General features: G+C 38.8%; 1 protein-coding gene across 1 annotated transcript in view; it reads left to right on the top strand.

Moving 5' to 3' along the window:
• The window catches only part of ALS2 (alsin Rho guanine nucleotide exchange factor ALS2), a 43,158-nt gene that overhangs the window by 21,839 nt on the left and 7,582 nt on the right, over nt 1-13,737 (top strand). Inside the window, exons 13-26 of the mRNA XM_074911252.1 lie at nt 218-380; nt 1,164-1,295; nt 1,536-1,664; nt 2,034-2,104; nt 2,465-2,531; nt 2,814-3,016; nt 3,159-3,224; nt 4,961-5,059; nt 5,641-5,805; nt 9,919-10,030; nt 10,301-10,378; nt 10,486-10,619; nt 12,668-12,835; nt 13,090-13,207. Of these exons, the coding sequence (XP_074767353.1) occupies nt 218-380; nt 1,164-1,295; nt 1,536-1,664; nt 2,034-2,104; nt 2,465-2,531; nt 2,814-3,016; nt 3,159-3,224; nt 4,961-5,059; nt 5,641-5,805; nt 9,919-10,030; nt 10,301-10,378; nt 10,486-10,619; nt 12,668-12,835; nt 13,090-13,207 (1,705 nt within the window). The remainder of the gene's footprint in view (nt 1-217; nt 381-1,163; nt 1,296-1,535; nt 1,665-2,033; nt 2,105-2,464; nt 2,532-2,813; nt 3,017-3,158; nt 3,225-4,960; nt 5,060-5,640; nt 5,806-9,918; nt 10,031-10,300; nt 10,379-10,485; nt 10,620-12,667; nt 12,836-13,089; nt 13,208-13,737) is intronic.

A 13,737-nucleotide genomic window follows, 5' to 3' on the forward strand; every position in this document is an offset into this window, starting at 1 on the left:
AGCTGTTAGAGCTACCTGTCTGTATTACTGTACTTCCTTAAACTAAATTGGGAATAGATTAATAAGCAGCATGCATTTGCCTTTGTAATTTTTATTGGTTTACAATAATCCAAAAAGGGGCATTCTGTGCTTATTTATACAAAACATCACTGATGTCTTGCTGTCTTTTTTTTTTTCTTCTCTCCTCCCTCTGTTCCCCAATGGTCCCATCATTTAGAGACTTCTTGAGTAAACACCAGGAGCTGTTACAGAAACTGTCTGAGAAGAATGAGGAAAACCTCCAGCTAGTGGAAGTTCTGAATGCTCTGTTTTTCATGCCATTTGGACGACTCCATAATTATGCTAGAACTTTGCTGAAGCTTGCCACATGTTTTGAAGTGGTAAGCTGGCTTTGTTACCTATGTCTGAATAAACATGCACATGAAACCTATGGCTCGGAAGTAACCGTATGAAGTAAATCACAAGTCATTAGAAATAGTTTAGTCCTCAGAGAAGCTACCTCAGACTTGTATTTGCTCCAGGGTAGATCATGCACATTTAGTTGTGGAATCTTATACTGTACCTGCATAGACCACATGACAGGTAGTAACTTGTTACCCTGCCAGAACTTGTTTATGTGCCTGTGTGCTTAACTGCAAATACATTATTCTGATGTTTGCCTGTTGCTTTTTGGTACCATCTGGCATCATTAGCGATGCTTGGCTGTAATACTCTACTAAAAATACTACATATATATTTGGCAGACTTTTACCACCCATTTAGATGTATATAATTGCATTTTTTTGAAATAAAAGATGACTAAACAGGAACAAGAGCTACTTGTACCTTTATCCCAATATAGTAATTTAAAGTATTATTCCTGCAGTTAGTAGCCCTACTTCTGCTACAGCTTAAGATGCAAGAAGGCAGATCCTGTAATTGCTTATTAATTGTTCTCCTCTTAACATTCTTAGAACTTTTGTGATTTTAAAAACTCCCAACACACCAACAGAACATGTGACCAAGAAAATAACTTAGCCTTCACTGTTCTGTTATTAACCAGACCAACTGTCGTGCATTTGGTGCTGATTTAATGAAATGAACAGTTGCGTTGCAGCTTGGTTACTGTTGGTACAGGTGCTCAGAAACATGCTCAGGTCTGTCTTACCTTATGTGCCCTATAGGCATCTCCAGAATACCAGAAGCTACAGGATTCTAGTTCTTGTTATGAGAGCCTTGCTGTCCATCTTAGCAGAAAAAGGAAAGAAGCAGAATACACACTTGGCTTCTGGAAGACCTTTCCTGGGAAGATGACGGTATAATAACAGTTGTCCATCCATTAGCAGCTTGAATCACTTGCTGTTAGTGTTATACTCTGGGTCTATTACTGATGCTGCTGTCCCAGTTGCACTTGTCTTTTCTCCAATTTGTGTTGCTGTAGTATTCTTAACTTTAGAAAGGTTGGACCTTTACTGTGGGAGACAAATAGCACTGACCTTAAGTCACAATCAGTGAGAAGTGAGCTTCTGTAATGTTGTTTTTAACCCTACCTGTAGGATTCCTTGCGGAAGCCAGAGCGTCGTTTAATATGTGAAAGCAGCAATCGGGGTTTGTCCCTACAGCATGCTGGAAGGTTCTCTGTAAACTGGTTCATCCTCTTCAACGATGCCCTGGTACATGCTCAGGTAAGCCAGCTTGTATCCAGGAACAAAACCATTTCTCTGCTTCAAACAATATGACTACTTGTTCATATAGTGAAGATAATTTTTTGCATTGTTCACTGTAATGTTGCTTGAACACTTAAAAGTGATTTTTTAAAAAAATGTTTATAGATAAATTTGAAATTATGTACTTTTTCTAATATTTGTTTGCTGTTGCCCTCTGGTGTGGTTTCTGTTGGCTGTTTCTCTGAGCAAGGTGCATATAAGGAGGCTGTAATGCTCAGTTTTCCCTAGTTCTCAAAGAAAGGCTAAAAACTGTTCAGAAGAAGCATGGGGCAGGGGTAGTGGATCAGTTCCTGGTGAAGTTTCCCTTCTCCTTCTCTTTGCCTACAGTTCTCAACGCATCATATTTTTCCCTTGTCCACACTGTGGGTAGAAGCTCTTTCAGAAGAAGCTGGTAATGTGTGAGTATTCTTGCTTGTGATGCTGAAATAGTCAGATATCTTGGGAGGGAGGATGAGTATTTTATAACCAATTACTGTAAACTAGGAGTGGAATAAACTGGATGCAATCGTGTCTACCCTCTTTCTTGTGTCAGAAAACTTGCTGTATTTCTATGTCTTAAAGTTTGTATAAACATCAGAAAGAATAAGGTAGTCAAGAGGGAATCAAGTAATTGTTCCTGCTGCTTCTTTTCACTGCTAACTTAATATTGAAGTGAATGCTAGCTGGAGGGGAAGAGGGAAGATAGAGTATTCATACTCTAAGAAACCTTGCCTTTTTCAGCATGAAATTTCACTAGATTAAAATACTTCCCCATGTAGGAATGGACTGAAGATTACAACACCAGAAGAACAGCTTGTTCTTGTTTCTTCAACACCCCAGGAAAAGGTAGGCATATCTGCAAATTTTGCATGGGTTCAGTGCTATGTATGAGTTTCTCCTACTGTGAAACCAGATAGGGAGAAGTATGGCCTAAGCATCCACCAAGAATGAAGTCTTCCTACAACTTGGTATGCAGCTTGACTGTACGCTGTGCTTGACTGTAGCATTGCTTCAATTTACAGCACTGTACTGAGGAGTGCAAGAGATTGTTGCAGTTGCCATGAAGGTGAGATTCAGTGCCAAAACAGATGTTAGCTAAATTTTGTGATGAAACACTTTCTGTTTCAGACCAAGTGGCTGAGGGCAATAAGCCAAGCAGTGGATCAGGCTCTTAAAGGGACTTCTGACTTGATGCTGTATGGAGCAGGTGGGAACGTGCCAAGACAGGAGCCTCCTATTTCTCGCAGTGCCAAATACACCTTCTATAAGGACCCTCGGTTTAAGGATGCTGTTTACGATGGGAGATGGCTTTCGGGAAAACCCCATGGCAGGTAAAAGCATTTGAATGTAACAGTTGAAAACAAAAAGAGATGGTTGCTGTATCAATAAACAGGCTCACTCACAGAAGTTATTTGGGAAGTGCGAAGTGAACTGGTTGTCTTATACATGTGTATGGCTTTGTATTTTTTCCAGAGGGATCCTAAAGTGGGCAGATGGAAGGATGTACTCTGGGACTTTCCGGACTGGGCTGGAGGATGGGTAAGACCCTTTCACTATTTGTGGAGCCAGAGGGCAAGAAATACTTTTTGTTGTAGGAGATAATAAGAATAAACCTTTTAATTAAAAGGTTTTGCAGTGTATCTTACTGACTTGGGGTTATGTACATTAACAAGGTATATGTATATGTTGATATACAGATGATCTCTCTTTTATCCGGAGGCATGCTGGTTGTCTTCACAACGGACTGCAACTGCATGATTAAAAACTTGCTCTTTAATAAAAACTGAATCTAACTGGGGTAATCACTGTAGTATGGAGGAGGGAAATAGTAAAACAGCTGAGGAGAAAACATGGTTGGGAGCTAAACAGGGGAAGCCAATTGAAAAGCCTGTAGTCAACTTTCTGCTGTATAGGTAACAATTAATTTCTGTGTTGCAAGGTTCTTTCAAAAGTTATGGTATTGTTATTTTTATCCTTCTAGAAAATATAGTGTCTTTCATACAATGTAGTATGTTTTCCTTGCTCTATTTCTGATAGAGCAAGGGTTTAATAATTCAGGAAGGAGATCACAAAATCTTGAATCAAGACTTCAGGGTTTGGGTGATGAAAACAAAACTTATGAGGGTATGTGATCCTGATGATTAAGATAACTAGTACAGAGGATTTTGAAAACAGGATGAATGGAAGTTCTAGATATTATCAAATTACCTGGTGAAACAAGTAAGACCCCTTGAAAGTAACTACACAGCTTTGAATTAATATGTGGATTTCCTTGCTGAGAATCTGCTTAGGGTACTACTGAGGCAAGAGGTTAACTTGCTTCCAGAGGCATTTTTATATGGATCGTGTGAGCAAACGTGTGTACTGGGCAGGATAAAAATATATTGGCTTTGAGATGTATTTTCAAAGTATTGAGTTGGAGGGGAAAATGTGGTCTGGCTGCAGACAGCTTTTTAAAATGCACCTTAGCTTTTGTATACCAAAACTATAAGTCAAACTATAAAGCCAGATTAGAGTGTTGGTTATTTGCAACTAATAGTAAACGTAACTAACTGCTGATTTTAGCTTTGTTAGAGAGGGAAATATTGCAAACAAATCCCCATCAGAAATAAATGGATTAGTATTTAGCTATAATTGCTAGGATTATCAAATGCATATATTTGTATTTCAGCATGCCTGCTATAGTCCCAACACTTAACAATAATGTATCGTTGGGGTAGACACGCTCTTGGGAGAACCTTCATAACTGGGTTTTAATCTTCTCAGAAGATTAAAATAAAAATGTGCATCAGGCATACTGAAATTGTGAACGATTCTGTGCCACTGAGTGTAATTGGAAGTTAGCATATTTTCTTAAAACCTATAGAGGTAGCAGTATATGTTTTTATCTTTCCCTGGAGTAAAGGTATGCTTGAATTATCAAGACCTGAAGAAGACAACAAAGGCAGAAGTAGTCTTAGGATGTGAGAAGAGTTACGGCCTTTAGAAAGCTGAGAAAAATGCTGCATTGTAGTAGAGGGGAATACTTAAGACACGCCACAATCAAACAGGGGCAAAGCAATATGAATTAAATTGACCTAGTGATGCTCAAATTCCTGCTTTCTCTTTAGAAAAAAAAAAAAAAATAAAAAATCTAACGGCTATAGCTGAAGAGGTGCACTAAAAATGATCTAGAGCATTCTGATTTTAGAAGGGCCTGAGACATATCTGCTCCTGTTTTTAATGAAATATGCTAGCATTATAGGTGCTTGTGTTCCATTTCTGTGCATTGACAGGTATGGTGAATACAGAGTGCCAAACAAAGCATTGAATAAGGATGACCATTATGTGGGGTACTGGAAAGAAGGCAAAATGTGTGGGCATGGAGTCTACAGGTAACGTGTAGCACCTGTGGTGCTGTCATTGCAGAATGGAGAGCAGGGCACACTGCTACCAAGCCTCTGCATGTAGCTTTCTTGTTACACTTCAGACTTGTGATTATAGTGAGCTTGGCTTATTTTCTGCTTTGCTTTTGGTAGATTACTCACAGTACTTGTACAGCATTCTGATATTAATATCTATTTTAATGTTGCTACCATATTTCAATAAGACAGGACTCTGCTGAGAGATAAATATAACCTGTAATGGCCTAGTTTGTTGGGGAGAGGGCAGCTTTAAAACAGCAAAGCACCAAAAGGCTTGTATTAAAGGCTCACTTCTATCCCAAATATACTTTTACTATAGTTTCTGGTTGGTGTGGCTATAGTGTAATTCCTAGAAGGAAAAAAAAAGAAGGGTTGATCTGTTCTGGGGCAAAACCAAAACAAAGTGAAAAACACTCAAAACTATACACACACACCACCTCACTTCCCCACCCCTGAAAAATACCCCTAAAAATCAACCAAAAAACCTGCAATAAATCCCACAACAGAAAGGTAGATTATGGGAATCTTACTTATTCTCTTTTTCATTATAGCTATGCTACTGGTGAGGTGTATGAAGGGTGTTTTCAGGATAACATGCGTCATGGGCATGGTCTGCTACGCAGTGGGAAGCTGACCTCTTCCTCTCCCAGTATGTTCATTGGACAGTGGACAATGGATAAGAAGAGTGGTTATGGAGTTTTTGATGATATCACAAGGTAACGCTTAAATTCCACAAATCCTTAAAGCACTGGTATGACTCGCTGGTAACAGTGTCATGGATGAAAATATTATCACCAATGATTTAGCAGCAAATCAAGAATTATTAATGACTAGTGGCACTTAATCATTAACCAATTTAAGGATTTACAAAGTAATTCAATAAAATGTTATGAATAGAACAGTAACTTAACTACAGATTCAAAAATTACAAGATTCACACTAAGTTACTATAAGGTATCCTAAATCAACACAGGTATACATGCACATTCACAAACACAAGACGCATGAACACAGACAAAAGCATTTGGATTCAGTGAAATAAGTATGTACCCACACTGGTGAAGACAACTGTGTATGTTCAAACTCATCAGTAGGTAGAGAGTGGGTGAAAGAGAAGCTAGCTCAAAGTTAAAATTTCCCTCTTGTTGGTCTTAGAGTAAATACAGTACATCAGCATTCCTCAGCGGGTGATAACTGAGGCTTGGGAGGGTTGAATTCACCCTGGCCTCCTCTTGACTCTAACGGTAAACAGTACCTTGAGGAGTTGATACCTGAGAGGTGTCCCAGCTCGGGGTTGATGCTGGCCACAGGCCCGCTGTGATACAGGAGACCTCAAAGGGTCTCACTTGGGGTTTCTGTTTTATAGGGGCTGAGACAATTGACTTTTGTCAGGTGCTTTTTTGCTCCAGCTTTTTCGCTTTTTCACTCAGCTTGAACAATGTGATATTCTGGTGTCTTCTACCAGTTGCACAGGCCAAGAACTTGATGGATGTGCAATTCTGTTACTGTTCTCCCTCAACCACGCCCCAGGTACAGGTGTACCAGGCTGTCAGGAGGTGATGGACTGTTACAACTGTTCCCAAGAACTAGGGAGAGCAGGAGCCAGGCACGTCACGGGGGTGCCTTAACGCTCTGGTTCACTCCTTTGTAGTCCTTATGCCTTAGATTGGGGCGTGGGGGGGGGTGTTGGAAGCACACCAAGCATGGAGCAGCCCAGCAAGGGGTGAGGGGGAGGAATTGCACCAGCACACACTGGTACAATTGCCAAAAGAAGAGGAAAGGATTTGATCTGTTAGTAGCAGTAGTAGTGAATGTATTTTTTTTTTTTTTTTTTAATTCCCCTTTTTTCTTTCCTTCTTTATACCAGGCTTTCTGGGTTGATGTTCTAAAGAATTGAGTCTAGAGACTGTTTTGTGGTGCTGCTTCTGGAGTAAATGTGGGGGTTTTTTTCCTTTGTTTTTTTCTGCCTTGCTTTCTAGCATACTCCTACCTAAAAACTAGCACTGAATGTGGTGTCTTACTGAGGTATCTTGTGTGAGTGCTGAAAGCTCTATGAGTGTCATGTGAGGGGTAATTAATCTCTGGCCTGTAAGACTGGGTTGTTCAGTGCCTGGATATACGGGACTAGGTACACTTCAGCTTGCGCTCAGTTTTTCTGTTGACTTACTCTGTCAGTGCAGCAGAGGGAAGATGCTTGCTCGGGCAGATTAGTGAAATAATGGCCTTAGAAGCAGAATTGCACTAAATATATGTGCTAAACGAATATTGTCTGAGTTCAGATCATTATAGTCTCTTCTTTTCAGTCACCAGTTTAATGCTGTTTTTTCCTGAAAAGATAACTTTTGGTGAGAATCCAAGAAAATTGGTTTTGATTTAACTGAACAGAAAGCCCCTTTAAAAAGGAGTGTGTATGTGGAGATTTTTTCGAAACAGCTACTGTAGCTTCTCTGGGTATTTGTCAGTTTTGCATCTAGTCTTGCTCAGTGGTAATGTGTGTTCTTAGACTCTAGTGTCAAGATGTCTCCACGTACTTTATTTAGTCATTTATTTACCTGGGAGAAACTAAAGAGATGGCAGCTTTCCTTGCAGATCCTCTGATCTCCAGAATTTGTAAATGCAGTGGCAGTTCATGGTGGGGGAGGAGCGTGGTATTGGCTTTCTATTCCAGAGTTACTCAAATACGAGTTGCCCTCATGGCAGTTTTCTTTCTGTTCTCAGGGAAAGATAAGTGCATATGGCCTGAGTATTCATCACTTCTTATTCTTCAGCCCAGAGAAATAAGGAATAGCTGCAGACACTTGCTGTCATTATTGCAAACCAGTCATTTGATTAAGGGGGACTTCTACTCTGTGATGCTTCCATTCTGGTAACTGAGAATGCTGCATCTGTCTGTTCAAGAAGCCTTCACCCAGCAGAGACTCCTGTATGATGAATCAGACCAGCATCCTGCTAGGTTATGGGTCCAGTCAGCTGGAAGATACCCCTTAAATTAATGACTGGATTTACTATTTTTACTATGAGCATATCTTTTCCTGGGTACTAGAAGGAAAATCAATCGCTAGTTGCCCTCTAAAAGCAAACAAAAAAGTACTTGGCAAGTTTATTTTTTATTACTTGTATGGTGAAAACATCATGTTATTTTTCAGAACAACTGGAAAAAAAGATTGTTTCAAAATATTTGGGGTTTGCACTTGGTTTCAAACACTCTAGCCTGACCTCTGTGGACTTATACTTGAAAAAAAATATTTTAAATAGTCTGAATGAGGCTGATGTTTATTTATGAGCAATCTTTTAATAATCTATTTTTTTTATGGTATCATCTTTGTTAAGCTATTATCTTGCAATTTTTGCACTCCAGTATTTTCAAAATACCATGTTGAGGTGCTGCAATTCTATCCCCTCACTCTCTGCTTGCTGTGCAGCTCAGTGCTTGGTGTGATTCCAACTCTCTCCTGGGTCACACCAACCTGGGGAGGTAAAGCATACTAATGGTCAGGAACCAGGTGAGTCTGGCTCCTGCTCTCCTTTGAAGTGGCTATAACAGTCCATCACAAAGGAAAACAGCACAGTTACACATCCGTCAAGTTCTAGAATACCTGGTGAGAACACCAGAACACCTCATTGTCTGAGCTAGGCAGGAGTATCTGACGAGGGTCACTTATCTTGAACCCTATAAATGGCGACCCCAAGGGAGACCTTTTGAGCTCTCCTGGATTACGGCGGGCCTGTTACCAGCATCTCCCCTGAGCTGGGACACCTCTCGGGTATTAAACCTTAAGGTGTCATCTGCTGTCAGAGCTGACAGGAGGCCGGGGCAAAGTCAACCCTCTTAAGTCTCAACCATCGCGTGTTGAGGAATGCCAATGCACTGTGAGTATTCACTCAAAACTCAAAGAGGGAAATTTTAACTTTGAGCTAGCTTCTCTTTCACCAGCTCTCTCTGCTTGCCAAAGTGTTTGGGAATACACAGTTATTTTCACTAGTCTGGGTACATACTTATTTTAATGGATCCAGGTATTTTTGCCTGTACGTTTTGTGTTTGTGAATATGCACGTGTGTATTGATTTAAGGTATTGTGTAGTAAGTTAGAGTAAATCTTGTCATCTTTGAATCTGTAGTTAAGTCGCTATTTTAATTATAACATTTTACTGAATTATTTTATAAATCTTTAGTTAATGATTAAGTGCTGCTAGTCATTAATAAATCTTTATTTGCTGCTAAAACCATTTACCATGTTAATATTTTCATCTGCGACACATATATGACTTTGTAGGTCCATCTTCTATCCCACAGGTAGGACAGCCTGGTCTTTCATTTATCCCCTCAATCTGAGTCATCTGAATTTAGGTAATCAAAAGCTTTGGCAAAAAAAAAAAAAAGCCTAAAATAAACTTCTTGCATCTTTTCTAAATAACTTTTAAATACATCAGGTAGATGCCTGATGAAGCCTGATTCATATGCAACTTGAATCTTAGATAAAGCTGGTCCAGATCAGCTAACAAGTTTCCTTGCTTCTGATGGGCTGTAGCTACTGCTCAAGATTCCTTTGGATAGGAATTGGGTTTAACAGGGCCTCAGCATTGTTTCAGGTCATCAGGAACAGTTTGCAAATGGGTCACCTACAAGCAATGTGAATTGTTTCATTATAGTTTATTTCTATCAAGAAGAGTCTCTCCATGAAGCTAGTGAAACTGGAAGGACAGACCTGAAGCAAGTGCTGTATGACTCTTCTCATCGTTTCTGTAACTCTGTAATATCGCAATAAAGCTAAAGAAAGGATATAAATGTACTACTTAAGACTGTATTCTTCCTACTTTGTTTTTCTTCAGAGGAGAAAAGTACATGGGAATGTGGCAAGATGATCTTTGCCAAGGCAATGGTGTTGTGGTTACTCAGTTTGGACTGTATTACGAAGGAGCCTTCAGCACCAACAAAATGATGGTGAGTTGAACGCTGGACTCTGTGTATAGTGACTTTTCCTCTTAAGCGTGGTAGCTTTCAGGGGTACGTAAGCGTATGTTAGGCTGTGTAAACTTTCTGTTGTCTTGTCTTCATAATCCCTGCTCTATCTTACCTAGGACTGCTCCAGAAACTGCTTTAAAAAGAATTATTTGCTAAGAATTAGTAACAGGTTTTTCAGTCTAGATCTTCAGTCTGGCCGCATGTTACAATTACTATTTTGTAATTGTGTTCTTTATGATTCTCTTCTAGGGGACTGGAATTCTGCTTTCTGAGGATGATACAGTTTATGAGGGGGAATTTTCAGATAACTGGACTCTGAGTGGAAAGGTTGGCATTACAGTTGTCACTTGTAAACTGTTACCACCTAAAAAATCCTTCCTTGTAATTTGGTTCTCAATGGCTTTCAGTTAAATTTTTTGTTATCTTCTCTCAAGGGAACACTGACCTTGCCAAATGGAGATTATATTGAGGGTCTGTTCAGTGGAGAATGGGGATCTGGAATAAAAATCACAGGAACCTACTTCAAGCCTAGCTTGTATGAGAATGAGAAGGACAAACCTAAAGCATTGTGAGTGTTGAATAAGAAATAATTTCTCATATGGTTCATAGTCTTTTTTAAAAGGCCAGTTAAAAATATTTTTCCCAAATAGTGAGATTATGAAAACACTTCTTCCTTTTTTGTTCCTCTTCCCTCCTGCTTGAGAAAGAAGATAAATGTCTTCATAGCTGCTCTTGCTTTAATTACTACTTGAATGTGCAAGTAACAGCATGAAATTACAGCGTAGCTGACATGCTGCTACTGTCCTGTAGCAGCCTTTGAATTTTTTTTAATTTATATCTGAATGGGCTCTTAGAACTTGAGTTCACAGCCACTGATGACTTTTGAGATGCTGAGAATGACTTAATCACTCAAATGTAACTTAGTCTATCACAGACCTCTCTGTCTTCTGCCAATTATTCTGTTGGTAAATTAATTCAGAACAGAATTAGCTAGTTACTACAGCTCTTCCAAACAATGTGTAAGAAAATAGTATAAAAATCTGCTGAATTGCAAAAGAGAGCATTTTAACACTTTGGTAAAGATAACTTTATCCATATAACCCTATTTATAAGCAGATGCATTAGGTCAATTTGCTTAGTTATCTCTGGGGGAAAAAAACCCCACATTTTATTTAAGTCATTATTGAGATATCTTTGAGGAAAAGAAATTTAGGTAAATTTAAAGAGTTAGTGAAATTTCAGTATTTGGTGAACCAGTATACAGTGCTACAATAGTAGTAATTGTTGTACAGGATTCAATATCTCTGAAGCACACTCTCAAATTTCAGATTAAAATGGGAAACACAACTCTAGTGCTTTTACATAGATTACTTCTCAGTATGCTTCCTGAAGCATTCCCTAGTAATTTCTTTTGACAACGCTGACACCTACAACAGGATGCAAAGTTAAGCACGCCTCCCTGCTGAACTGAACACTTGCAACCTTAGCAGCTGTCTGCTTTTTACCCCAGTAGGGAGTCTATGAATAAATGTATGTACGTATTTGTGAAGATTTCTCGTGAAATAAAGGTTTCATCTACCCTTTTCAGCCTCTCTTGAAGTTAAAAATCTGGTATAATCTGTGAAAAGGCTTTAGAGCCTCCTTTTTCTGCTTTCTGAAGTTGGAAGCATGGGGAAATGCCAGTGCTGCTAATTCATCTGAAACATTGATGGAAAAAATATTAATGATAGGTCTGACTATTTGTGACACTTGAGTTAATTCAAGATAGAACCATTAATCATAACAGCATTTATTTGGTTTACAAAAGCTTTTCAAAGCCCTAAATTTTATTGTAAGTCTGAGGTATCTCTCCCTATTTATATAGGGAGAACGACAGTTCTTGGTTTACTTTTGGCTATAGAGGATCCCTGATTATTGGCTGTCAGTGAAGAGGTCTGAGCTGGTTTTACTGTCAGCATGTCCCTAACACATCATGCAATGTCATATGCAGATCCTACTCTAGGGGCGGAAGCCAGATATCCTATCCTTGCTATTACCTGTGTAGCTGTGCTGTTTGTACTTTCCAGGGTAGGGAGATGTTTGGGACATTTGTACTGTGTCCTTGCTATGTGAATGTGTCCTGAGCCTTCTGAATGAATACCAGTGGTGAAGCAAAGCCCGGTCAAGTGCAGCATGTTCTGTTTTCTTGGAGATTGAACCAGTCTTTTTGTGTTTAAACAGTGTTCTGGAAGACTACAAGAAAAAGAGTAAGACTGATTTGTCTAATAAGGTTTGTAGTTGTTTCCACATGGAGGTATTAAAAACAGTCTAATGTTGTAACATGATAGTATGTTGTGTAGATTAATGTATGTTAGCAAGGAAAAAAATGTGTATGTTAGCAAGGAAAAAAGGATAAGTATAACTTTTGTAAGTTCTTCTTAATAAAAGGTATTGAAAGTCAACACGTTAATTGAATAGTAGGGTCTAGGTTTATTCTTAGTGATAAACTTGGTTTACAGTAGAGAAGTATATCAGCTTTCAGTAACATATTAGATTGACATTAGCCATAGGTGGTTTTCATAGCCAAATGTGTCATTTCATGACTGGTTTTAACAGACTAACTGGTCATTTTGTTAGGCGGAAGCTCGGGAATCTGGCGGTACCTCCTGATGAGAAATGGAAGGCAGTATTTGAAGAATGCTGGAACCAGCTTGGTTGTGAGAGCCCGGGCCAGGGGGACAGATGGAAGGCTTGGGACAACATTGCAGTGGCCCTGACCACCAACAGACGGCAACACAAGGACAGGTTGGTTCCTAGAGAATATAGTTAAAACTGGAATGACACTATACTCCAGACTAGAAACTCTAACTGTAAAATTTCAGTTAAAGCAACAACAACAATTCCTAAACAAACTCAGAACTCTTAATACTCTGCACTGTAAAACCCTTCAGGGACATACTGATGTTTAGAATTAGTTCAGTTGTTAGCTTCAGGTTTTTTCCCTGCTGTATGCCTCATAAATAATCTGTCCAATCTCTTTGTCCTTTTTATAACTGCAGCCCAGAATTACTGAGCCGCTCACATACTCAGACACTGGAAAGTTTGGAGTTCATTCCACAACACATTGGTGCCTTCACCCTGGAAAAATATGAAAATATTAAAAAATATTTAATAAAGGTATTGTGACTCTCAGATGCTCACATAACTTGTTGGTAAGGCATGACATCAAGCTCACTTTGTAATAGCATTTCTCAACTTCTTTCACATTTGCACTGTTGTAAACCATGTTTTATTCATTCATGTTTGCTCATAACTTCCTAACTTATTGAATTAAAATCCATGACTAAGACTAAAATCATTGTAAAACTGATGGATACTGCCTTAAAGTCAGTTTCTGCTCAGTTACTGTTTTAAGTCTTACACATTGCAAAGCATTTTGAAATACTTGCTAATTATTGCATGTTATTTTAAATAGTACTGGACAGATGACTAGTCTAAGTAGCGTAAGTTCTTGCACTGTTTTGATTCCTCTAAACTATATTCAGCTAATACATAAATTTCATAATCCAAATGTCAATTTGTTAAATATTGTTCACTTTTTGATTTATTTGTAATTTTTTTTTTTTTTTTCAAAGCCTGTTGTTTGGATCTCTGACCCACCTCTCCTGAATTCCTTTTTTTTCTGTAACTTGTCTGGCGAATTAATA

The sequence above is a fragment of the Athene noctua genome, chromosome 7, assembly GCF_965140245.1.
Source record: "Athene noctua chromosome 7, bAthNoc1.hap1.1, whole genome shotgun sequence".
Lineage (NCBI taxonomy): Eukaryota > Metazoa > Chordata > Aves > Strigiformes > Strigidae > Athene > Athene noctua.